The following is a 23,547-nucleotide window of genomic DNA, read 5'->3' as shown; positions in this document are numbered from 1 at the left end:
CGATCTTTTTGTGGAATCACCAGCACCTCGATTTTGACTGTTTGTTCTTCCAGACGACTCTTCCCCTGTGCTCGAAATCAATAGCTTTCTCATATCAGATCCTCCCTCTGAGTTTGGTGCAGAGTCACACAAAGGTTAACATGTCTGACTAACAAACTTTGCAGGCCTTTAATTGTCTTTAAGAGACACAATATAAACAAATAATGACTGTAAAATCAAACAAAATCTACTTGAAGTGTTGAAATTTCACTGCACAAAGCACAAATGCCCAAAATTAAGTAGTAGAAGGTTGTTGGAAAATTTGCATGTGGCCTTCACTTGTGTCTTCTTAGCCGGATGGATGCATTTACATTAATTTTCATGCTTTAGAAAGCAGACCTGACCTGACAAGTGAGGTCAAAGACAAGCTAACTGGAGAAATGGACCTACATTTTTTACTTTACAAATCTTCTTTTTCTTCTGGTGTTATACTGTCGTCCGACCTAGGTTAGAAACATGGCTTATTAACATCATTGTTATTACATTTATACTTTACTGTAGGTTGTGAGTCTCCGTTATGCCTAACAGTAAAAGGTGAAGGTCTGGGACCAAAGCTTGAACTCAGTTACAATGTAATGGACATGAAAAATATATGTATTGGTGACAAAGATTGGTATGAGGTATGCTATGACATGAAAAATTTAATTGTTTTGTTTAATTTTGTTCTATAATAAAATATGAGTTGTTTTCTAGGTGACATTAACCAACAAAGGTCTGATTGATGCCCCTTTCAAGATGTCCAGCCCCAACACCGCTTTTGGCCAGTTTTTTTCTTTTAGTCCAGTTGAAGATGTTGTTCCTCCTGGGGCCTGCCAGACAGTTAAAGTCACCTTCTCCAGTTCAGTCTTGGGAACTTTTTCAGAGGACTTGCTACTTATAGTGAAGGGACAGCCTCGTCCTCAAACCTTGAGTTTCAGGTAGCATGTTGTAATCTGTGTTTTTGGACACAATGAATAATGCATAGTTTTCATTTTTAAAAATCCAATATCAGCAAGAATCAACATTGCAGCCCAAAAGAGGAATATTTATGTGATACATTTTTCAGATTCACACATGTAATTTTGTCTTATACAGTTTGTGATCTCTTTTCAGGGGTTGTGTCAATGGTCCGATCTTTGATTTTGATGTGACAGAGCTCAATTTTGGAGATGTAGCATTTGGTATACTTTTCCCTTATTTTTTATTATAGAAACAGTAAAAGAATAGTACCCTCCCTCAAAGAGCTTTCCTGCTAATTCTATAGTAGTTAAACTTGCATTTCTGTTAACATGTTTTTTTTCCTTTGTTGCAGGGTTTCCTCAAACTGCTATTTGCACACTTTTCAACAGGTCATTTGTGCCAATGACGTTTTCCCTGCGTGTGCTGGGGGATGGATTAGGGCCACCCAGCGTGTCTTGTGTTCAACAGGTGAATGACAAGTCCAGAAGCCAGTGGCAGAGTTGTACAGCTAAAGACAGTCAAGTGAGGCCGAAAGAATTCACTGTCAGTCCTGAGGCAGACTGTGTTCCAGTCATGTCAGAAGTCACCATAAAGGTACAATATGCCTAAAGACCTTTTTTATTGTTCATGAATCCTTGGTTGAAATCTGCTGTTCACTGGCACTTCTTTGCTTAGCATTGACATATTTGCTTTGCCAAGCTAACTTTAAAATCATCTGTTTTGTAAAGGTAACACTGTGCTCCAATACGATCAAACGATATAAGCTGGCACTGGCTGTAGACGTGGAGGGAGTTGGGAATGAGATCAGGATGTTGCCACTTAATGCCAGGTTTGTTTCATGTAATCATACACAAAGCATCAGGAACAATAATATAAATCTGACCTATTACATCACAGTCACCCATGTTTTGTACGCTAGTTTGTCACAGCCAAACAAAAATACACTATTGTCTAATTCCTCAGTAACTATCACAAAACAGTGTATTACAGAGTTAAGAGATTCAGAGTTTGTTTTAAATTGCTTATGCTTTGTTGTTGCTGAAGCCATGATGTGCTAGAAACATGTTCTGTTGGGATGGAACACAGCTGTCAACTCATTGTGTGTGTGTGTGAAGTTTGCATTCTTTTATTAGCATCATAAAACATTAGAATGTCATCCTACTGTAACTCTAGACTGGCTATGTTAATCTGACTTCCTCAAACAATCACTGTCATGCAGAATTTATGAATCTTCCATAATTAACAGCCTGCCGTTTTGGCTGGTCCTGACTGATGTACATCATTGTTTTAAAAAATAACCTCTGTCCTTTTGTATTTATATTTAGGTGTGTTGTGCCTTACCTTGAGGTAAACACCCCACTTTTGGACTACAAAAGTTGTTTCCTCAGTCTCCCTTATGAACAAAAAGTACATTTGGTTAACACAAGTTCTCTACCTGCCTGTTATGGTGTTTTAGACCAGGTGAAGACTCTTTGTTTGGCCCCTTAAATAACAGCATCTTGTAACCCACACTGTCCTATTATACAATGATGTTTTCTTTGTACATCTTAGGAGTTGGAAGGGAATCCATCAATACGTTTTAAGAGTCTCATACCCAGAGGTGTCATTTTACCCCACAGTTCAGAGGATCTTCCTGTATGTGTCATTGCAAAAGCTGTGGGAAAATTGCATTGCAACATGCGTATCGCTGTGTTTGGCAGTACCCAGCTACCCCTGGTCAGTCATAGAATTGTCTTTAAGCATACATGACTTACAATATCGTGCAGTTTTAAAAAAAAAAGATTTTGGTTTCCCAATCCCACAACATTATAGTAAGATCATGATCTTTGTAGTGTATTTTTAATTTTTAATTTTTATTTTTATTTTTTTTACTATATCACTGCAACAAATGCATTTCCAGGAAATACTGCTAATGCTTGTACTCTACGTATCTCTCTATAGGATGTTGTGTTGTCCTGTATTGGGCAGGGACCAATAGTTCTTGTTCAAACTACACACCTGGACTTTGGCAGAATCCCAGTATTAAAAGACATCTCAAAATCAGTGTACCTTCTAAATCAGTCACCTATTCCAGCATGTTTTTCTGTGTGTATGGTAAGTACCAAATATACAGTATATAAAGTGTTTTTAAATGGCGTCCCACTCAGCTTTAATAGGAACATTTTCCTTTAAATTCTAACATAAATTCTAACAAATACATAGATGAAACAGTGCTGTCCTAATTGTTGTATAAAGGCATTTGTGTGACCCTGAGGCGCATTTGAGGAGTTTCTCCCAGCACTCTCAGCAACAATCAATGCAGATTCTTCTAGAATTATATTACATTGCAATCAATAGGTTGGCAGTGCAGCACACAAATAGACCGGATGAGTGGAGATCATGGGAGCCTTGCAGTTGTCCACAGCTGCTTATCATAATGTATATGTTTGTTTTAAATTATAATAAGTCGTATTAACATAGCAACGATATGTGCTATGTGTCATGTTTGACTGATCAAAAGTTTCTACAATGAATACTTGCACAGCAGAATGAGTGAGTATAGTTTACTGCAGCATGGATTTAAATTATTTTACTTGCTGCAACAAATCAATGCAAATTAAGCTGTTGAATGCAGCAGGTGTAATGTAATTATTGAGATAGCTTTTTTCAGGCTCCTGGAGGAGCTACTGCTTGTTTTGTTTTTTACTCACACCCATCACAATGAGCTAACTCATATTCTTTAAATGCATTATGATTTTAAACATTAAAACAGAGAAAGATAACACACCCATGCCCTTCATTTACCAAGACTTTATATTCTAGTCGTTCATCAACACCACGACATATAGAGCATTGATTGTAAACACAGCCGCTGCTTGGCCATATGCATGCAGAGTGAGCACTCTAAAGCCACTGATGAATAACTGCAGATGAATATTTGATTTATATATATTCAAAATATAATAAAAACACAAAAGAAGGACATTTTATTCCTAAATTTTTATTTCAGGTTTCCGATTCTCTTGTATTAGATGCTGAAATTAAAACAATGAGCAAGCTGCAGCTGTAGTTCCCAAACTTTTTGTATCACGTACCCTCATTCATGACCAGTTGCATACACCCTACCCCCTAAGGTCTGTGGTTTCTGAACATATGCAATAATCAAATAAAGGCAAGGTGACAATTTTTCCCCCAAAACTCTCCTTGTGTATCCCCTAGGTCATTCCACATACAGCCAAGTGGTACACGTATGATAATTTGAGAACCACTGATGTGCAGTATTGTGTGTAGATTATTGGTTTTATCTTTCTGAAAGTAGACAAGCAATCAGACTCATAGCACTCTAAACTGTTGATATGATTATGCAGTCATCTGATATACACATTCATCACCCTAAATCCTTCAATATATTCTGGCCAGGGATCACAGTGTGAGGAAAGCACCTCCACAATTGAGATAGTGTTCAGCATCACATTTCAGTCCTCTAAAGTCTGCCTAGACTGTTTATGCCTATGTTTCCACTCTGTGGGCATGCCGTAGTATACCACAGACACTCTGATTATATTTGCTTCTCCACAGAGGCAGAGAAAGTCCTTTTGGCGTGTGGAACCCAAAGAGGGGGAGGTGCCAGCTGAGGGCCGGCTGGAGCTCCAGGTTGTGGCACATCTAAAGGACACACTTCATTTTGAAGATGAAGTGGAAGTGTGTGTCCAGGACTGTGGCATACTCACTTTCTCAGTGTCTGGAAGAGGTTCTGGCACCACTATTGTCAGTGATAAGGCGTTTGCCCCAAGCCTCGATCTAGGGACACACTTTAGGTGAGCTGTTCCCGAAAGGAAACCAGCTATTTTTGTGAATATGTGTGACGTATTACTTTGCGATGTTAAATGTTAAACAGTAAAAGTAATGGGATGCTGGATTGCTTCAGCATCACATCTTTTCATCTGTGCATGTTCATGTATTGTACTACTACATATTACACACCATATGCCAAATTGTACAGGTTAACTTATGCATACAATCTATTATTTACATGACTTGTGCTTTGTAGTCATGGGTTATACCAGTACCACTTCAAACTGACCAACCTTGGTTTGAGGACCCACCGTATGTATTGGCGAACTTCTGGCTTTTTGAATAAACGTCAGAGGGTAAATAAATCAGGGAGTCAAACCTCACTCCCCCCCATCTTTCCTCCCAAGACAAAGATTCTCCTCCCCCATCAACGCTCCTTGGGGTCCCCTGGAGTAGAGAGGCCAGTGTTTAGCCTAAACCCTTCCCGCGTGGAACTCTTCCCTGGTCAGTCAGTGGACATGATTTTAACAGGATCGTGTTATGCTCCCAAGGTGAGAATGATATAATTTTTTTTTTTTTTTTATTCAACGCCAATATCAACGAACAATACTGATATTATTTATTTTTGGTCCTAGACAGTGCATGAACGTCTAGTGTGCCACAGCATTGTGGGTAATACTGGCTCCTGTGACAGCATCATGACTGTAGATGTCACTTGTTGCTTTGTAGCCCCTATGCTCAGTATTTATCCCAAGCACTTACATTTCAACATAGAGAAGGTCTGAAAGACAAAAACAAAACTAACTCCCACAAAACACACTGACATAGTACTAAATATTTTGTATGTTTTAGGTCCCAGGAAAGAGCATCTCACCACAATATAGAAGGCTGTTCCTAAAGAATATTTCAACTCTCACTTTATTCATGGATCTTCAAACTGTTGAGCCATTTTCCCTGTCCCATGCACAAGCTTTCCAGAGCTCTGCTACTACAATGGTATTTATCTCACAAATATTAATACAATTTCATGTTGATGTTTTTAGTGTTTTATGTGTTGGACTGTTTTTTTGTTTGTTTGTTTGTTTTTTTTATCTAAAAAAAGGTTTTGTGTCTTTTGAAAATATTTTGATCATATTTCTAGATGATGGCTCTCGATGAGGGAAAAAACACTGAGTTGTGGGTATGCCTTAATCCTGGCTTCTGTGAGGATCGAATGTCACGAGTGCTTCATGAGGTAACATTTTTCATAGTATTACTTGATGCTCATTCATTTCACCAGGCTTGAGTGCACATGTCAGTAGAGCAATTAGCAAGAGAATCTTTCCAGGACTCCATTGCTACAATATAATTATTATTATTATTTTTGATCAAATACATTTTCTTTTGTTGCTCTTTCTCTCAAGTTCCTTGAGATAAATTACCAAGGACATCCCCAGCAGGATATTGTAAAGCTGCATGGAGAGATCCACTTCCCTAATCTGCTCCTTTCAAGCACATCCGTGGACTTCGGCTGTGTGCTTAACTCCACTGAAACTCAGAGAGAAATCACAATAACCAACTGCTCACCACTGCCTGTGATGTACCATTGGACATTTCTGGACCAAAAGCCCAGTGGTCTTAGGTATGTTTAAACACACAAAGTAGAATGGCCTTGTAATTTTATACCCAAGCAATTATTTGAGAAAAAATAAAAAAAATTCAAGAGCAGCTCGTCTAGGGTCAGGAAGTAACAAAAAACAAGATTGGGTGAAATAAAGAAGTAATTTAATATACAGATTTGTAAAAGGTCAACATAACAAAAGTGGACTAAAACATTTATGTACATGTGTAAAACAAAACAACCTAAAGTAAGAAACCAAAAATAACATGACTAACAAATAACAAGTTTTGTGTCTTAGAAAACTGGTCACATTAAACCGGGTGACAAAACTAAAGGACACATAACACGAAAACCAAACCACAAGTGTCCCAAAACAAAACATTAGTCACCTAGCCTACAAACAGAATCGAGTAACAAAATAAAAAGACACAAAACTAAGCTAAACTAAACCAGTGTCTCACACACAAAGTTAGACACAAGAACAAACAAGTCACTAACGAAACAAATTGAGACACATACAGAATGGCATACAGGTCTGCTGACTCTTTTAAAGTAGGGAGAGGCAGCTGCAGGTGAGCCACAGGATTAGCTAGGCAGGGAAACAGTCATCCAATCACCTGCAAGGGCTCACGCAGCCAGGATTTCATGGGGGAAAGGGGACAGATTCAGTCGCACATTAACATAACAGGCAAATAATAACAAATAAAAAGAACTTAAGGTCTAGGGCTGTAACAAACACCTATTTACGTCACTAATAATGTAATCATTTAACTGATATTTTAATGTTTCAGATCGACAAAACAAAACAAAAAAGTGCAAAAATTATATTGCTTAATTAATATTGCCTCTTAAGACACTTGCTTTGCCCTTTGAAACCTATCCATGTGAAAGAGCCAGGGCTGATGCCAGTGGTACTGACTAAACAAGATTCTGAGACAATAACAAAATGGGTCCGGGTCATATATTTAAACTGTCTGCAGGGATAAGTTAGTACAGTAGCTATAGATTTAACCCTCTGAATTGAAAGCCAAATCCATTATAAATGCTTCAGGGAGGACAAATCTACTGATTGTGTACTTTACAGTGTTTCAGTATGCTTCTTTCAGGACTCTGATCTGGCCACTCTCCTTTGGAAATGGACAGTGGATCCTATAGTAGTTTCTCAGTCCATGGCCTTGAACCAAGTTAATGCTGTAGCTCTATAAGATTTATCACTCCAGTTCACACACCACTATCTTCTCCTTTCACCCATTAGTATTCCTCCTTTTTGCTCTTGTTGCATCTCAAAGTTTAACATTCCCTATTTATCTTTTTATTTTTTCTTTCCTGTGCTCTCTTTTGCTTCTGCTCTGTAGCTAAGCCTTATCAACGTCCTCTCTTCTTCTCTCCCTGTTTTCTTTGGTTGTGACCTTCCTTAACGGTGCGTCTCAGAGGCTGTCCCACTAATTAAATGGAGACCTCACTCGCTTTCTCAAATCTGCGTTTCTTACTGACTAAACCTGCGCTATCGAGCCATGTCCAGCTAATTACATCGCTATCAGTAATTACACCAGTGCTCGTGGAGCAGAGAATTTCAATAGAGCTTACTCCAAACTCTATCCATCTGTTAGGCTGAGTGATAGTGGGAGAACAATACACTTAAATACCATTGCCTATCTTTCTTGAAGCATCTACAAAAGTGACTCATAATCTGTCTCTTTTGGTGTTTCATAATGACTGACAAATCACTCCATGCATTTAGAATTTGAAAGAGACCTCAGTCAACCATGCAGTGTGTTTTTAAGTAGTCCACATGCTAACATTCAGACATAAGATGTGTTTTTTGTAGCCAAATAGCATAATATTCAAAATACTGTGGGTACTTGCATGTAATATCCAATGATTGCGAGCTATAATATTCCTTAATAACATTTTAGGCAAATTATTAGACATTTTCTGCTGTCAAATTGTTTGGTTTGATTTAATATGTTGTGTAGATAGATTATACACAATATTTTAAAGGAAGCAACTCCTTCTGAATTAATTAAATGGAAATCTTCAACAAGCTCATCTTCATCAAGTCAAATACACTAATACTATCTTATTGGTCCAAGTTTACTGTAGAGTGTGTAGAAGCTGTGGCCTAGTAGAAATAATTTTACTCATCCTATATTAAATCTTAAATAATCTTTCGCCTGTCCGATTGTGCTGTAAATCTTTCTGACTCTCTCTAGCACACACCTCCATCCCAGCCATGCAGTGGAGGGAGTTGTTTGCGCTTCAGTAGGTTTTCGATGATTTTCTTGGGAGACTCAATACAGGCGAAAGGACAGAATAGATGTGTGCATACTAGAACATCAGAGCAGGCTATTTCTGTTTGGAGATGGGCTCTCGTGGAGTCATCATATGCTGTTGTGCCATCTGTTCCATTGTCGGCTTCACTGGGTTTAAAATCTCTCTTGAAGGACCCACAATATGAAATGCTTAGTTAATTGTGAACCAACAATATTAGCTTTTCCCTAAACGGTTCCTATGAATTTAGCCTCTGTTCCTCAACTGAAAAGATTTCCTTTTTCTAAAAACACACCCCATTACTGAAAAGTGTATGGCCCATAAAAAGGTTGGCTAGCTTTCTATCATACTTAATCCTTTAAGAAAGACTAGTCGTGCAATAGTGCCCCCTGCTGGTTACGATGTTAATATAGAGCGCTAAGGTGGCATTTGGAGGAAGTCATTTTAACACTTTCTTACATGAATGCATATAACGAACCCATATACAGTGTCTGTAAAGTGGACTCTCAAACTTGTTCAGGCCAGCTCTGAGATCACTCAATCTCTTTCATTCGCTTCCATGTTTATTCAGCACTTCAATGCAATCTATCCTGACCTGTTTCCTGCCTCTTGCCTATTAAAATTCCTCTTAATTATAGAACACTCTGTTTAATTAACTTGATGGATGCATCCCGTCTGATCCCACAGGGAACGAAAGAGCCAGAAGACTGAGAGAAAATTAGAGTTCTTGTGGCTGTGGATGCTAAAGATTTTCTACCTCAGTGTGGTTACAAACATGTGTTAATGATATATTCCAAAGACAACAGATAACTTCATTTGCCTGATGCTGAAGTTAATCTGCTCAAAGTTTGTGCGAATTGCTGGATTGATTTCTTTTGCCTATTGATCTGTCCATTTTAATAATCCTGGAAAACAGTCAAACTCATTCAGGTTTTATCGTTCAATGATTTGCGTTATTTCCCATCTTATGAATTGTTTAGCCAACTTTACAGTTTTGTACTTTTATAGTAGTGAGAAAGATAAATATTTGGATTCTCCCATTACAGAGAGGTGGAGGAGCAGAGTCTTTCACTGGAGGATGGAAAAAAGTACTCTAATGAAGACAATGAAAACACTCTTTCTTCTGCCTCATTGCTCCCTTTTAGTCCTGTATCTATTGACAAGGAGCAAAGAAGTACTTACTGCCCAGTCAAGGTGGAGGAGGTAGGCAAATACTTAAACAAATTTACACTTTTGTTTGTCTTCCTTTTTATAAGGTGCACCTAAATGGCTACAGGTAAAAGAAAAGGTCAGAATGATTGTTTGCAAATTTCCCATAGGACCCTGCATTTAACAGGTTAAAGCCAGTTTATGTAAAACTATTGTATGTTCCATTATTACGGATTACATTATGGGTTATTTCAGTTCCACCTTCATATGGCCAAAAAGTGTCAAAGTGGTTTTTTTTTGTTTTTTTTTACATTTATCTGTTTGTTTCTCTTTCTGGTTCTTGATAGATGTTTGATGTGTTGCCAATTTATGGCTGTCTGCAACCTGGAGAGCAGCAGGTAACCGCCATCTCTTTCTATGGCCATGATTATGTGAGCAGAGAAGTGGTTGCCCAGTGCCATGTTGAGGATGGACCTGTGTATGAAGTCACACTCAAAGGAGAAGCCTCACAAGTCTCTTTCAGTCTGGACTACACCAGTGTCGACTTTGGCCAGAAGGTACTCACTACATAAAGGCCTTAACTTTAGTACCTGTTTCAGCCTTGTTGTGTATAAGCTACAGATCCCCAAGGAGTTTTTCTCTGTTCTTGTCACATCAATAACTTAAGATATCTGCAAACATTTTTTGGGCGGGATCGTCTCAATGATTTGGCAGGTTTTCTTTACAGTCACATTTCTCTCATTGGAGGGGGCAGTGAAGCATCTACAGTTTGTTCTTGGGTGGGATACAAACTGCCAGCTCCCTGACAAATGCCAATATCACTGCATCTCTACTTCTCCAAATGCATACAGTGTATACAGCACAGATTTACATAAATTGCTTTATGTTTATGCTGACGTTTTGTCAGAACAAATGTTGATGTTTGTAACATAAATCAATTAGCAAATGCACAATATGAACCATACACTGCTTTAGTGGAAAACAGAACAGATGTGCCTAGTTTTGATAAAAAAATATGAAATGTTTACTTCATTGTGATTTCCATAACACTCATCTTTCTGCAAAAATATGAGAAAACGCAAAAGCCTCTAATCCTATTCTGAGAAAATGGGATTAACTAGTCCACATTGTTCTGTTATCTCAGTTTCTTGTCCTGACTTTTCCTCCACCATCTGCTTGCTCATCCGTGTGCGACACACAATATCAGGCCAAACTAATTCAATCCGAACAAACTTGGGGCACTGATGCATTTTTGTATCGGACACTGGCCAGCCTGAGGGGAGTGGGGCTTATGTGTTTGATTGTGAATGATACGAGTGTTTGGACAGTCAATGCAATGTGATTTGTCATATTTATTTTTATCGTATTAGAGAAAGCACATCAGCTAAAATCATCTAAATGTCACTGATCACACACACACACGTGCGCGCACATACACACACACACACATATACACTCACCTCTTTAGGTATACAAGCAATCTGAAGCAGTTATCATTGATATTCAAAACAAGGACATATTGATTTTTGATTTGGGTGAAATCAGCGATTCAGCACAACATGCCTCAGGCCTTCCTGTGGGTTCAGCACTATTCTCTCATTTCACTATTCTCTTGCATTTTCCTCACTCACATGCTGTGATTTTTATACAGACTTTGTCTCTTTTACAGCTGTTTGATCATGTGGCTGAAGCTGAAGTAATATTGAAGAATGCTGGAAAAGTGGGCTTTAATTTTAAGATTTCGAGTGTTGAACAAAATGAGAACACAAATCATCTCTCTGAAAACACACTGGATATTCATTCAAGTCATAAAAACATAAAACAAAGTGATGAAGACATTGAGGTAATACCTGGCCAGCCTTTGGTTTTGCCCTCTAAGGTAAAGTAAATTATATAAATGACGATGATATAAATTTATTTATGTGTTAGACAAAAAACAATATAATATATTATTTTCTACCCTTTTCAGGGTTACGCTGAAGCTGGCACAGCAACATTCCTGCGTGTACTCTACCTCCCTGGTGTCCCTGAGAAGTTTGAGAAGAGACTTCTACTGCAGGTGGCCTGTTTACCACCGCAGGAAATCACGGTGATCGGGGAGGGAGTTTTTCCACGAGTCATCCTGAATTTGCCACGGAACTTTTGTATGACAATAAAACTAATTTCTTAATGTTATTTATTATTATCATAGGCATTCATCACAAGACTTATTTACAGCAGCTCTTTGATTATTTCTGATTGTCTGCAGCACAAGACTGTTATAGTAATCTGGTCGAGCAAGCTAAAGAGACTTTAAAGACTAAAGGACACCTTGAGGGCTTTATCAATGAAAGCAGCACTGAGGGTGAAAAAGAGGCCAGCTATACCCCAACAGTAAGTTATAACGATCATTCATGCTGTATTTATTTATTGTCATTTTGCTATTGCACCAAGGCTTTGGGATTTATTAATATTGTGTACATATGATGGAAATGCATACAACCCTGCACTCTGATATTTTGTGATTCTCCCTGAATATCTGCTGTTTTAGAATGAGGAGCTGCTTGAAATGGAAATGGAAAGAATCATAGTTAAAGAAAATGCTCTATCTGTGACCATTAGCTGTCTGGAGTTTAGAAAACAACAAGGGCTCATGAGAAGATGGAGCAGACTCAGCAAGTAGGTACCAATCTAATATAAGACTGTGATTTTGCGTAAAATTGTTGATAATCATACTCACTGAAAAATTAATATCCCAGTGCATCCATCAAAACCATATTTTTTAATAGCAATAGGCATAACCAAGGTGAAAGTGATAATGCTGTTTTCATCCTGATCTGTGTTTTACTGATTATTTTCATAACTTTAAAATTACCCCTAAATGCCAAAATGGGTCATTGGCAAAAAAGTGTATCTTCGTTGGAAAATGTCAAAGAGTACAGATTGCTCAGCAAAATCATAACAAATCTTAGTATTATGTATAGCATATATGGACAAAAATACAAATGGGAGCTCATAACTTACTTCCGTTGCATTTTTCAGGTGTCTGCTCCCAGAGTATATTTTGGATTTTGGTTCAGTCATCCTTGGCAGAACACCTAGCCAAACTGTGAATATCATTAACAATGGACCAGTGACTGTCTCACTAACTGCTAATCACAAGGTTCTGGTTGGCACAGGTGAGGCATGGTAAACTTGAAAAAAACCATTAAATCAAAATCCATACCATCCAAGGGTAATTATTAATCTTCGTTAAAGGTTTTAGTATTGAGTTTGAAAAAGTCAAGAATCTGCCCTGTGGAGAGACTCATATCTTTACTGTAACGTTTGACCCCCAAGAAGCTAAACTTCCCCTGGGCAGTGTGTGTGTTGTCCTGCCAATACAGGTATGAGTAAAGCAGTTGTTATCACCGTCATCATCACCACCATCATTTACATGCATAGTATAGTTCACCTCGACCTCTACGTTTACATGTGGATTTCTAGGTCAGGGGTGGTCCCACTGTCCAGGTGCATCTATGTGCAGTGGTAACTAAGCCGGACATCACAGTTTCAACAGAAAAACTGGAATTTGACAGTATCCCTTGTGGCATGTGCCAGGTAAGACACTATATGACAATTAAACTGTTCTGGTTCTGATTTCTGACAATGCAGGGGAAAAGTCAAAACAAAAGGATATTTCTTTGTATAAAAAATCTATAGGAAAAAATCTATAGGATTGCTATCACACACATTTCTTTATACACAACTATATGGTCTACAAGATCCATCAATTACTATGAACAGTATGACATAATAGTGATACATTTTCACCTCTCCTTTTAGATGAAGACAGTGCAGCTCTTCAATCATGAGTCGGTGCCCTGTAAATGGAGTATAGCTGAGGAGGCGAAGCTGAAGAAGGTATGACCTTATTAGAAATAGTCATAATTAGGCAAGGCAAAGCAAGTTTATTTGTATAGCACAATTCGTACACAAGGTAATTCAAAGTGCTTTACAGAATAAGAAAGACATTAAAATCACACAAATCAAAACATAAATAATCACAAATAATCATAAAATTACCATTAAAAGAGAAGAGTGCAGAATAAAAACCTTTCAGTCATATACACAGCTAAACAGAACTGTTTTGAGCCTGGATTTAAACATTGTCAATGTAGAGGCCTGTCTTACATTTTCAGGAAGACTGTTCCAGGTTTTAGCAGCATAAAATGTAATCGCTGATTCCCCATGTTCAGTCCTGACTCTGGGCACCAGCAGGAGGCCGATCTCTGAAGTCCTCAGAGTGTAAAGATGGTTCATATGGCACTAACATGTCAGAGATATACTTTGGACCTAGGCCATGGAGAGACTTATACACAAGCAGAGCTGCTTTAAAGTCTACACTTTGAGCTACAGGAAGCCAGTGCAGAGGCCTGAGCACAGGACTTATGTGCTTGTACTTCCTGGTTCTAGTCAGGGCCCGAGCAGCAGTGTTCTGGATGTACTGCAGCTGTGTTAAGGCTCGTTTGGAGAGGCCAGTGAGCAGGCCGTTACAGTAGTCTAACCTACATGGATAAGTCTCTCTAAGTCTGGTTTTGACAGTATACCTTTGATTTTTGCAATGTTTTTAGATGGTAAAAAGCTGCAGATGTTATTGATTTGATGTGGCTGTTAAAGTTCAAGTCTGAGTCCATTATTACCCCTAGATTTCTAGCCTGATTTGAAGGTTTTAGAGAGAGAGACTGGAGGTGACTGCTAACACTTTCTCTATGTTTCTGTGGGCCAAACATGATGACTTCAGTCTTGTCTGTGTTTAGCAGAAGAAAGTTGTTTTGCATCCACACACTGATCTGTTGGATGCAGTGGCAGAGTGAATCCACTGGTCCATATTCACCTGCTGCCAGTGAGACATAGATCTGAGTGTCATCTGCATAGCTGTGGTAGGACACATTATTCCTGCGTATTAACTGGCCTAACGGCAGCATATAGAGATTGAACAACAGGGGTCCCAGGATTGAACCCTGGGGCACCCCACAGGTCAGGGACATTTTATCTGAGATACATTTTCCAATTTCAACAAAGTACTCCCTGTTTTCTAAATAGGACTTGAACCAGTTTAGTGCCATACCAGAGATGCCCACCCAGTCCTCTAGTCTCTGTAAGAGGATCCCATGATCAACAGTGTCAAAGGCAGCACTCAGATCTAACAGCCCTGAATAATTATCCCTGAATGTCATCCTCATTTCTTTGTTTTAGGTAAATAAGTTCCTTCCTTTCTACAAACAAAAGCAACCACCTCCTCCAGTGGTGTTCAGCATGCTTCCCAACTCTGGGGTGCTGTCTCCAGGTGAAAGGGTCAATGTTCAGGTCAAGTTCACTCCATTAGAAGAGGTAGGGAGTACAAAGTGCGATAACAAACACTGAAATACTGTATATCTTTGTTTACAAGTTCATGATCTCTACAATTATTTCATAGGAGTTTTACAACAAAAACCTTGTGGTCAGTGTGGCTGAAAGCAACCAGAAAGTATTGATCATAGCACAGGGTGAGGGTGAAGAGCCACAACTGGACTTCTGGCCACCTATGCTGCAGCTCGGACCGTGTCTGCCTTTTAGCACCGAGGTGGAGGCTGAGGTTACAGTCAAAAATCCGTGTTCCTTTCCCATTGAGTTTTACTGCCTGGAGCTGGACAAACAATATCTTGAAGAAGAAAAGGTCTGAGTTTTGTGTGATACTGCATATGGAGTATTGGAGATATAATGTAAATGCATATTACTTGTTTGATGTTAACGCAGCATTGCATTCTCAGGTTACACATGTCAATGTAGTTATTGATTTTAAGATTTTTATCTGCAACCAGAGAATATGATGCTGTGTTTCAGTTTTTAAGTTTTTTATCCTTACACCTTAATAAGAAAGATTTTCTGGATTGTGTTACTTTATAAATAATTAGCATTTTTATTTTGCAATAAGGTTAAATCCTTGTTATTCTTTTGTGTAGATACTGCTTGTGATGCAGGGTTATGACGAGAACAACAGATTGCTGCTTCCTCCAAGGATCCCCGGAGAAGGACTTCCTCAAGATCTGTTAGAGTTCTACCAACACTACTCTCACCCAACCGACAATGGTATTGTCTGAAATGAAAAATAACCAGTTACATTTGTTAGACAAAATAAAAAAAACAAAAAAATAAATTTTGTCTTCTAGCACACAATGTCACAGAATGTGATATACAGGCAAGGCAACCAGATATGTTTGAAAATAAAAGACCTCCTACAGCTCTAGAGCAAGCTGAATTCTGTAAGTTCAACAAACCACAAAACTGCCTTATAATCTACTATGTTGTATAAACTCTATATATTCATCTTAATTCTGAGTCTGATTGTGCTCTGTGCAGTGCTTTCAGAAATGAACAGGGAGGGCTTACGTAAAGAACTAGGTCAACTGCTCTTGGATCCAGTCTCCAGAGCCATTGCCCGCCACATGGGTGTTGACCTGTCTCCAGACAGTCTGGCTGCACTCAACCGCAGGGGCATCGCCATTATTGTGTATGGAGCCCCAAAGACAGGTGAGATAGTACTATGTACTATTCATCAAAATGTTTTATTTTTATTATTTCATTCATTAATTCATTACAACGCACAAAATAAAGTACTACTTTATTGGATTACTGAAAAAGGTATATACTATTCTGTGTCTTCCAAAGGTTTAAGCAGCACAGCACTGTCTCTGGCCCGGTATTATGGAGCGACATTACTTAGTATTGATGCTGTGGTGACTGAGGCATTGTTAGAGGGGACTTCACCAGCCAGAAAGCTCCTTGAACAGGCTGCTACAGAGTACTCAAAAACTGTGGGGGAAACATGTAAGTCAAATACAAACAGATTTGCTTCAGTAAACTCAAAACAAGTCCACTTAATTTATAATTATAGTGAAAAGTTATAAAGTTATATGATCTGCAGTGCCTGAGGTCCTGGAGAAGACTTCAAGCTCTTCTTACAATGGAGAACCAACTGACAGTGAAGCCACTCAAATTGCTCTTTTCTTGGTATGCTTTCAAATAAAAAAATAGCAACTGATGACTAATTAGTTAATGTAATTGAAATAACAAGAGAAAAACATGATTTTTTCTTTAGGGAGGAGACATGACGTCACTCAAAACTCTTCTGCCTGAACATGTGCTAATTGACATCTTAACTGAAAGATTTCATGTTGGTTTAAATTGTCACTTTAATTCTAATACTCTCTCCAATTACAATTATTACTATTTATTTCATGTCAAATGTTTTCCATGTTTTTTGATATTACATACTTTTTTTATATCCCTAGTCAAGTGACTGTCATCGTGGCATAGTGATCAATGGACTGCAGTCTGCTTTCACTGCAACAATAGCACACACACTGCAAATTGTCCTCAAAGCCCTCAACAACAGGAAACACATCTATGTTGTTAACATATTTGATTCCTATTCTGCATTGCAGAGCAGAGAGAAAGCACAAAAAGATGCTAAGGGTAAACTCAATACTATTTATTTTAACCAAAATTGTATTAGTCAGCCGCAGCATATTTTGAGACATTTCCCACCACTTTGTGCTCTCTGTCAGAAGCCCAGCAGCAGGAGATGGCTGAAAATGAAAAACTGTGGCTGCAAGAGTTGGATGAGGATGAGTATGAGGCTTTACCAGAGGAGAAGAAACGCATTATTGAGCAACACAGACAGAGGCTGACAAAAGACCAAATAAGACTAGCTAAAGAACAAGAGCAGCAGCGACAGCAGGAAGACTTGAAACGGCTCAAAGAGGAGGAGTTGAAGAAAAATAACAAAAAAGCCCCAAAGAAGGAAATCCAGAAGGAGCCCCCAAAAAAGAAGGAAATAAAAATGGTATGTCTAAGCATTTGGTATTCATATTTTTAGGGAGGGTAATTGTCATGATGCACTTGCTTTTGGATTAATTTTCAGTCCAATGAAAAACTGACTCGGAACTCTAGAGAGACTCTGAGTGAAGCCAAAGACCTGAACATTACTAGAGAAGGCCAAAGCGACTGTAAGTTTTCCTATAGTTATGAAACACAAATGAAAACATTCAGCATGACATAGTATTGAGAATTATATATGTTATATGAAATATTTTTCAAAGTCAAGCATTCAATAACCTATTGTTTCTGTTGTTTGTTTTAATGTAGCACTGATTAGCAAAGACCATAATGATCATCAAACAGAAGAAGCAAAGGCATTAGGAACAGAAACTCCTGCAAATACTGAAAAGCTGGACATATACAAGGTTAAGATTACTTTATATGTAGAAAAAAATCCATGCAGTCTTTTTGTGCAATCAATATGCAAACAAACTGTTCTGATCACTATTTTGTCCCTTTAGTCCACAGTGAATGAGTTGCAGGTTGAGTTCCATGCATATGAGCAAAGTCAGGTGCAGGTGGAGCATATTCTGCAACACTGGGACCGAGTCCATGGAATCCTGCTGGTGCCAGTCCCCGGGGAAGACATACTAGGTTCAGAAGAGGTCACACCTGAAAAAACTGTAATTTACAAGTTTACTAAAAGTGTTTATAATGTATAATGGATCATATCAGATTAACCTTCAAACAATCTATGTTAACTCAGACCCCAGTTGGAAAAGGCAAGGGAAAAAAAGCCAATCTTAAAGGTCCAAAATACAGTCAGATTGAAATTCTTGAAGAAAAGTTGAGTCCAGCTGATACCATCCCACATCTTGTTATAAATCTGATGGAACAAGACCTCAGTAAAGACCTACCTTCAGCAGAAGAGGTATCCTGATGTTATGGCCAATCACATACTTATAAAAAACAAAATTTATGTTGTCCGTTTTATTTTTAGGTCTTAGATGAACTGGGCTTGGGGCCAAGTGGTCCACCCATCCCCCCTCCTGTTACATTTTCTTTGGTTCCATTTCCCAAAAGCAGAACTTTGGGTCAATTGAATGAGTGCTTCACATTCCTCGTTCCCTCTGACCAAGATGAGCAAAGTGATGAGCAAAAAGTGGAGGAGGAGGATTTACCAATTGCATCAGTAAAGGTAAGAGTTTGTCAAAGATGGTTATCATTATATAATATAATCATGTGTGTTCTTTCTATGTGTAAAGCCTAAGGCACCAACTAAAGGGCGGGGCAGGAGTGCCATCAAGGAGATCCAGTCACCATGGGACAAGGATAAAAAGACCAAAGAGTCACAGAAGGGCAAGAGAAAAACCTCAGCAAAAACAAAACCCACAGAGCCATCTCGCAGCCATTCACATCTATCTCTCACCTCACTGACCAATGAAGACCAGCACCAGATGAACGTCGAGCTAAAACGCAACCAGAGGTAAATAAATAACATGCTCTTATGTTAGAGATCATCTAATTATATTCTGGCTTAATCTGTGTTTTCGATGTATTGTCATGGCCAGTCTGAACAAGTTCCGCTGGATTGCACCTGCTAATGGAGAAGTCATCTTGAGGATCTGGTTCTATTCAGAAACTCCAGGGATTTTTGAGCAGCAATTTAACTTTGAAATGACGGGGACTCAAACACAGTGGCAGCTTCTTTGTAAAGGAACTTGTTCATATCCTTCCATCAGCAAAGACTACATGTCAGTGCAGATACTTAAGATTAAAACAATTGAAACTGTACACTTCAATCAAATTTAATTTTCCATTTTCTCTCAGGACTCTCTTTGCATACAGTAAGAAGGCACAAAATGAAGAAGCCGACCTCCACAAAACATATATTGTTAATCCTGGGTATTTTGAATTTGGACCCTTGATCTGCAGCAAAACAAGAGATAGGTAAAATAGAATTTAATAATTTTTTAATATAGCCAAACCTATCTGATATTTCAAATGAATTTATGTTTGTGTGTTTTTGTAGATACAAAGAAAACAAGTACCCAGACAATACAGAAAGGCTTGTCATCCATAACACATCAGGAATAGAGGCTGAAATTCAGTTCAGCTTCCAAAATGACACCCAGGCCACAACCTATCTGCTCGAGCCTCCAGCTATGACTCTGAAACCAAATGAGAAGCAGGTACCATTATAATCCGGACTATTAAGCAATAAGAAAATAGTTAGTATATCATCAAAATTATATATTAAATATGTGTTTTGATTTCTGTTTGTTTTGTTGCTTAGGAATTGATGATATGGGCCTATCCAACGAAAGTGGGACAAATAAAGGATAGTATTGTGTGCCATATTAAAGATAATCCTAAACCTCTGGTTATCAATGTTTCTTGTTGGGGGGTTCGGCCAGAGTTAGAGCTTGATACCAAAACCCTGCCCTTTGAAAAAACTGTAATACACAGGTAGAAATATTCATAATATTACATTATATATTGTGCAGCATTGAGAGCAAACTGATTTTATGTGTGCTCATTTTTTTAGGCGTGTGAGTCGCACCGTGAACCTGTACAACAAGACAGCTGTCCATGTGTCCTGGAAGCTGCAGGGGATAGATGACCTGGGGGATTTCAGTGTGCCACAAGATCAGGGCATTGTTCCGCCTCGGTCGACTTTTCCTTTAACTTTGCACTTTAGAGCCAAAAAGCCGTCACACATTAAGAAGACCCTTCGCATAGAGGTGAGACTTCTTTGAATATTACACCACTATTTGAGGTATTCACAAGATTGTTGATATTTCTTTACTTGAATTTAGGTTTCAGATGTGGAGAAAATTTTGGGCATTGTCCATACTGAGAATATTTCAGTCTCAGCTGAGGCCTATGATGTATCAATAAATATAGAACCTGGTAAGAGCTGGTATCAACTCTCAAAGGGACCATACAGGACTTTTTCTTGTACTGCATATTTAGCTTTTTATATGCAATGCAAAATATGTATTACAGCTTTTTACCACTTATACATATATAGTATTTTTTTAATTATAAATGATAACATATTTCTGTTGTCAGGTTGTTTGGATTTTGGAACTATTAAAGTCTTTGACGAAGCCAAGCCAACTCTCAGGATACGAAACCATGGAAAATATGAAATAGCTTATAAGTAAGGCTAACTGTGTGCTGTTAGTGTAGTTTGTAATACACAGAAATTACAATATAATAACCTGATGTTTTTACAAGGTTTACACTTGAGAAGACACACCCAAATCAACCAAATCTAGATTCCCTTTTCGTAATTTCACCTCAAAGTGGTAAAGTTATGCCTCATGACAAGTCAGCAACTGTTCAGATCATCTGCAAGCCAAAAACTGAACTCTGCATCAGAGAGCAACCAATACTCCTTTGTCACGTCAGCAGTTACATTACTTATCATCACCAGTAAGTAATCATCTAAAGTTTTACTACTGCTAAGGATTTTGTACGCTCTTTCTACAGATTATTGAACCTAATATTGGAGAAAACGGTGAAATCATCGTCACTTTAGTAACCAAGGTTTCAATTCAAGCAGTCTTCTCCAGGTTTGATGGATCAATTTTATATCTCACAAGTTATCAGCTGCAGTATATATCTAGTTAAACTGTTGGATTGGTGCCTCCAGGTACAAAATTTCTCCAGCGTGTGACATTAACTTTGGTCCCCTGGTGTTTGGTGGTAAAAAAACCCAGTCTTTTATTATTGAGAACACTGGAGTGTTTGAGACACGCTTTTCAATCCACCCCAAGATCACAAGTTCCCTTGAGAGGTCACGGTAAGATGACACATACTCATGTACAATATATCAATACACCAGCCATATATATATATATATATATATATATATATATATATATATATATATATATATATATATATATATATATATATATATATATATATATATATATATATATATATATATATATATATATATATATATATATATATATTTATTTATTTATTCATTTATTTATTTATTTATTTCAAAGGTGTTTATAAAATTATATATATTTATGTTTTGTTTTTTCATTTGAAGATGATGCTATACTTCTATGCTTTAATGAGTGAAAAATATGTATTTAATGTGTGAAGTGTGTGTCTATATTTTAACTTCAGGACTAAGAAGCCTCTGCTGGACTTCCCAAACAGACTCAGTATTCCTGGGAGCAAAGTGAAACCTGAGGGTATGCAAAAAGACATGAGCACAACACAGGTAGGCCTTCACAGGGACATCTACTTACTGTTAAAGTTAACGTGAAGCTCATAAGGATATGTGGTGTACTTAGACCCGGCTGATGGTAGGGGTGTTCTCCGTGTACCCCTGCACTGGAGTGGTGTTGCCTGGCTGTCAGCAGGTGGTCACAGTTGACTGCAGCGGTGATCAGCTGGGCAGCTGGGACCAGGGGTTAATCTTAGATATATGTGACCGTGATCCCTCAGACCATCCTGATGGTATACCATATATACTACTGGCTGAAATATACAAGACAGGTACCAAGTATACTCAAGTGCAATGTTACAAGATTGAGAAACACGCAGTTTAAAATAAATTGTTATAATTTTAATAATAATTGTTTTCTTTTTGACTTTTCCTGCATCACTTTTTCAGGCATTGTATTAGACCCGAGCTCCATCTTTGAAGAGCACTTTTTGTGTAATAACAGCCATCAGCTATCTTCTGAGCAGTTTGCCAGTGCTAAGAGCCTTTATGTCATAGAAGAAAACAAGTTCATTTTCAATAAAGTTCAAGTGGGACAGACGGCGAAAGCACGCTTTAAACTTACAAATAACACCAAAGTGCCTTGCAATCTCAACTTTGCTATTAGATATATTGGCCCAAAGATGGAGAAGGTAACTTTTTCCTTGATAACATTTGACTGTTGTTTACGCAGAAGATGAATTTTCTTGTTTTTATCTCTTAACAGACGGCACTTCATGAGGAGATCTTTAATTTATCTCCTACAACTCTGTCTATACCTGGCCAGTCACACTGTTTTGCTGAGGTCACCTTTGCTCCGCTTGTGATGACGACTTACCATGGGGTGTTTGAGGTCTTTGTTGATGGAGTCAATAGGTATTATGTGATTTATTTATATTTTTTTCATATAATTAAAAACTTTTCTTATCAGCATGAATCTCTTCCTAATTAAGAATGACACCCACAAATAAAAACAAGATGCTGGAGTTTTATATACTCGGTGAAGGAACTCTGCCAAGTGTGTGTGTGATTCATCCTACCCTTAAGGACAGTTCTGGTGTCCCATTGCTGCAGTTTAGACGTTCTTTGATAGGACAAAAGAAAACACAATCAATTGTACTGCTAAATGATGGAAATGCCCCGGCTCAAGTAAGATTCAGTCCTATATAAGCAGTTGCTCTCGACACAAAGTAAAATATTAATCAGTGTATTTTTAATGAATCTTCTTAATGATTTAGGTTCAGATTGACATGCCTGACAAAGATGGAGTGTTTACCCTCAGTGCAGCGCCAGGCAACAACTGCAGTTCTATTAGCACCGTAATTCTTGAGAGCAGCTCTGACCAAGGTATGTGTGCATTTTCAAATGTTGCATCAGAATTAAACACAAGATATGTACATGTGACCATATGTTGTCTTTTTAGAACCTCAGTCTGCATATAGAGTCAACACCCAACTAAATGTCAAGGAGAAAGTAGAGTTTAAAGTCAGCTTTTGTTCCAAAAAGGCCCAAAAATATCATACCAAGGTGTATTTAGAAGATTGTCAATACAACAACACCACAATATCTGTTAGTGGAGAGGCCTACCAAGAAATTGTCAGATTGGAGAATATCAGACAATCCTTAATTGAAACAGGTCCAATTGCTGATGGTTAGTGCATTGACAATATTTAAATTATAATATTTAATCTTGAATTTTTTTTTTAACATTTCTTAA

General features: G+C 38.0%; 1 protein-coding gene across 1 annotated transcript in view; it reads left to right on the top strand.

The window, feature by feature from the left end:
* The window catches only part of hydin (HYDIN axonemal central pair apparatus protein), a 40,074-nt gene that overhangs the window by 9,584 nt on the left and 6,943 nt on the right, over nucleotides 1-23,547 (top strand). Inside the window, exons 9-64 of the mRNA XM_055222224.1 lie at nucleotides 541-659; nucleotides 733-956; nucleotides 1,132-1,199; nucleotides 1,331-1,572; nucleotides 1,707-1,807; nucleotides 2,304-2,439; nucleotides 2,530-2,694; nucleotides 2,920-3,072; nucleotides 4,537-4,775; nucleotides 5,009-5,303; nucleotides 5,388-5,531; nucleotides 5,605-5,748; nucleotides 5,894-5,986; nucleotides 6,156-6,373; nucleotides 9,769-9,826; nucleotides 10,120-10,329; nucleotides 11,442-11,651; nucleotides 11,742-11,916; nucleotides 12,021-12,145; nucleotides 12,303-12,430; nucleotides 12,794-12,930; nucleotides 13,010-13,137; nucleotides 13,238-13,351; nucleotides 13,577-13,654; nucleotides 14,990-15,124; nucleotides 15,210-15,449; nucleotides 15,736-15,862; nucleotides 16,133-16,303; nucleotides 16,442-16,600; nucleotides 16,698-16,783; nucleotides 16,872-16,946; nucleotides 17,065-17,248; nucleotides 17,341-17,618; nucleotides 17,697-17,781; nucleotides 17,921-18,018; nucleotides 18,115-18,276; nucleotides 18,360-18,524; nucleotides 18,594-18,785; nucleotides 18,859-19,043; nucleotides 19,165-19,347; nucleotides 19,424-19,543; nucleotides 19,626-19,785; nucleotides 19,890-20,062; nucleotides 20,142-20,337; nucleotides 20,413-20,506; nucleotides 20,669-20,759; nucleotides 20,837-21,005; nucleotides 21,092-21,174; nucleotides 21,255-21,404; nucleotides 21,749-21,845; nucleotides 21,919-22,123; nucleotides 22,242-22,483; nucleotides 22,558-22,706; nucleotides 22,784-22,979; nucleotides 23,069-23,177; nucleotides 23,254-23,481. Coding sequence (XP_055078199.1) covers nucleotides 541-659; nucleotides 733-956; nucleotides 1,132-1,199; nucleotides 1,331-1,572; nucleotides 1,707-1,807; nucleotides 2,304-2,439; nucleotides 2,530-2,694; nucleotides 2,920-3,072; nucleotides 4,537-4,775; nucleotides 5,009-5,303; nucleotides 5,388-5,531; nucleotides 5,605-5,748; nucleotides 5,894-5,986; nucleotides 6,156-6,373; nucleotides 9,769-9,826; nucleotides 10,120-10,329; nucleotides 11,442-11,651; nucleotides 11,742-11,916; nucleotides 12,021-12,145; nucleotides 12,303-12,430; nucleotides 12,794-12,930; nucleotides 13,010-13,137; nucleotides 13,238-13,351; nucleotides 13,577-13,654; nucleotides 14,990-15,124; nucleotides 15,210-15,449; nucleotides 15,736-15,862; nucleotides 16,133-16,303; nucleotides 16,442-16,600; nucleotides 16,698-16,783; nucleotides 16,872-16,946; nucleotides 17,065-17,248; nucleotides 17,341-17,618; nucleotides 17,697-17,781; nucleotides 17,921-18,018; nucleotides 18,115-18,276; nucleotides 18,360-18,524; nucleotides 18,594-18,785; nucleotides 18,859-19,043; nucleotides 19,165-19,347; nucleotides 19,424-19,543; nucleotides 19,626-19,785; nucleotides 19,890-20,062; nucleotides 20,142-20,337; nucleotides 20,413-20,506; nucleotides 20,669-20,759; nucleotides 20,837-21,005; nucleotides 21,092-21,174; nucleotides 21,255-21,404; nucleotides 21,749-21,845; nucleotides 21,919-22,123; nucleotides 22,242-22,483; nucleotides 22,558-22,706; nucleotides 22,784-22,979; nucleotides 23,069-23,177; nucleotides 23,254-23,481 — 8,691 coding nt within the window. The remainder of the gene's footprint in view (nucleotides 1-540; nucleotides 660-732; nucleotides 957-1,131; nucleotides 1,200-1,330; nucleotides 1,573-1,706; nucleotides 1,808-2,303; nucleotides 2,440-2,529; nucleotides 2,695-2,919; nucleotides 3,073-4,536; nucleotides 4,776-5,008; nucleotides 5,304-5,387; nucleotides 5,532-5,604; nucleotides 5,749-5,893; nucleotides 5,987-6,155; nucleotides 6,374-9,768; nucleotides 9,827-10,119; nucleotides 10,330-11,441; nucleotides 11,652-11,741; nucleotides 11,917-12,020; nucleotides 12,146-12,302; nucleotides 12,431-12,793; nucleotides 12,931-13,009; nucleotides 13,138-13,237; nucleotides 13,352-13,576; nucleotides 13,655-14,989; nucleotides 15,125-15,209; nucleotides 15,450-15,735; nucleotides 15,863-16,132; nucleotides 16,304-16,441; nucleotides 16,601-16,697; nucleotides 16,784-16,871; nucleotides 16,947-17,064; nucleotides 17,249-17,340; nucleotides 17,619-17,696; nucleotides 17,782-17,920; nucleotides 18,019-18,114; nucleotides 18,277-18,359; nucleotides 18,525-18,593; nucleotides 18,786-18,858; nucleotides 19,044-19,164; nucleotides 19,348-19,423; nucleotides 19,544-19,625; nucleotides 19,786-19,889; nucleotides 20,063-20,141; nucleotides 20,338-20,412; nucleotides 20,507-20,668; nucleotides 20,760-20,836; nucleotides 21,006-21,091; nucleotides 21,175-21,254; nucleotides 21,405-21,748; nucleotides 21,846-21,918; nucleotides 22,124-22,241; nucleotides 22,484-22,557; nucleotides 22,707-22,783; nucleotides 22,980-23,068; nucleotides 23,178-23,253; nucleotides 23,482-23,547) is intronic.

This window comes from Periophthalmus magnuspinnatus, chromosome 6 (assembly GCF_009829125.3).
Source record: "Periophthalmus magnuspinnatus isolate fPerMag1 chromosome 6, fPerMag1.2.pri, whole genome shotgun sequence".
Lineage (NCBI taxonomy): Eukaryota > Metazoa > Chordata > Actinopteri > Gobiiformes > Gobiidae > Periophthalmus > Periophthalmus magnuspinnatus.
Note: the sequence above shows the minus strand (reverse complement) of the source record. Positions and strands in the feature narration are given on the sequence as shown.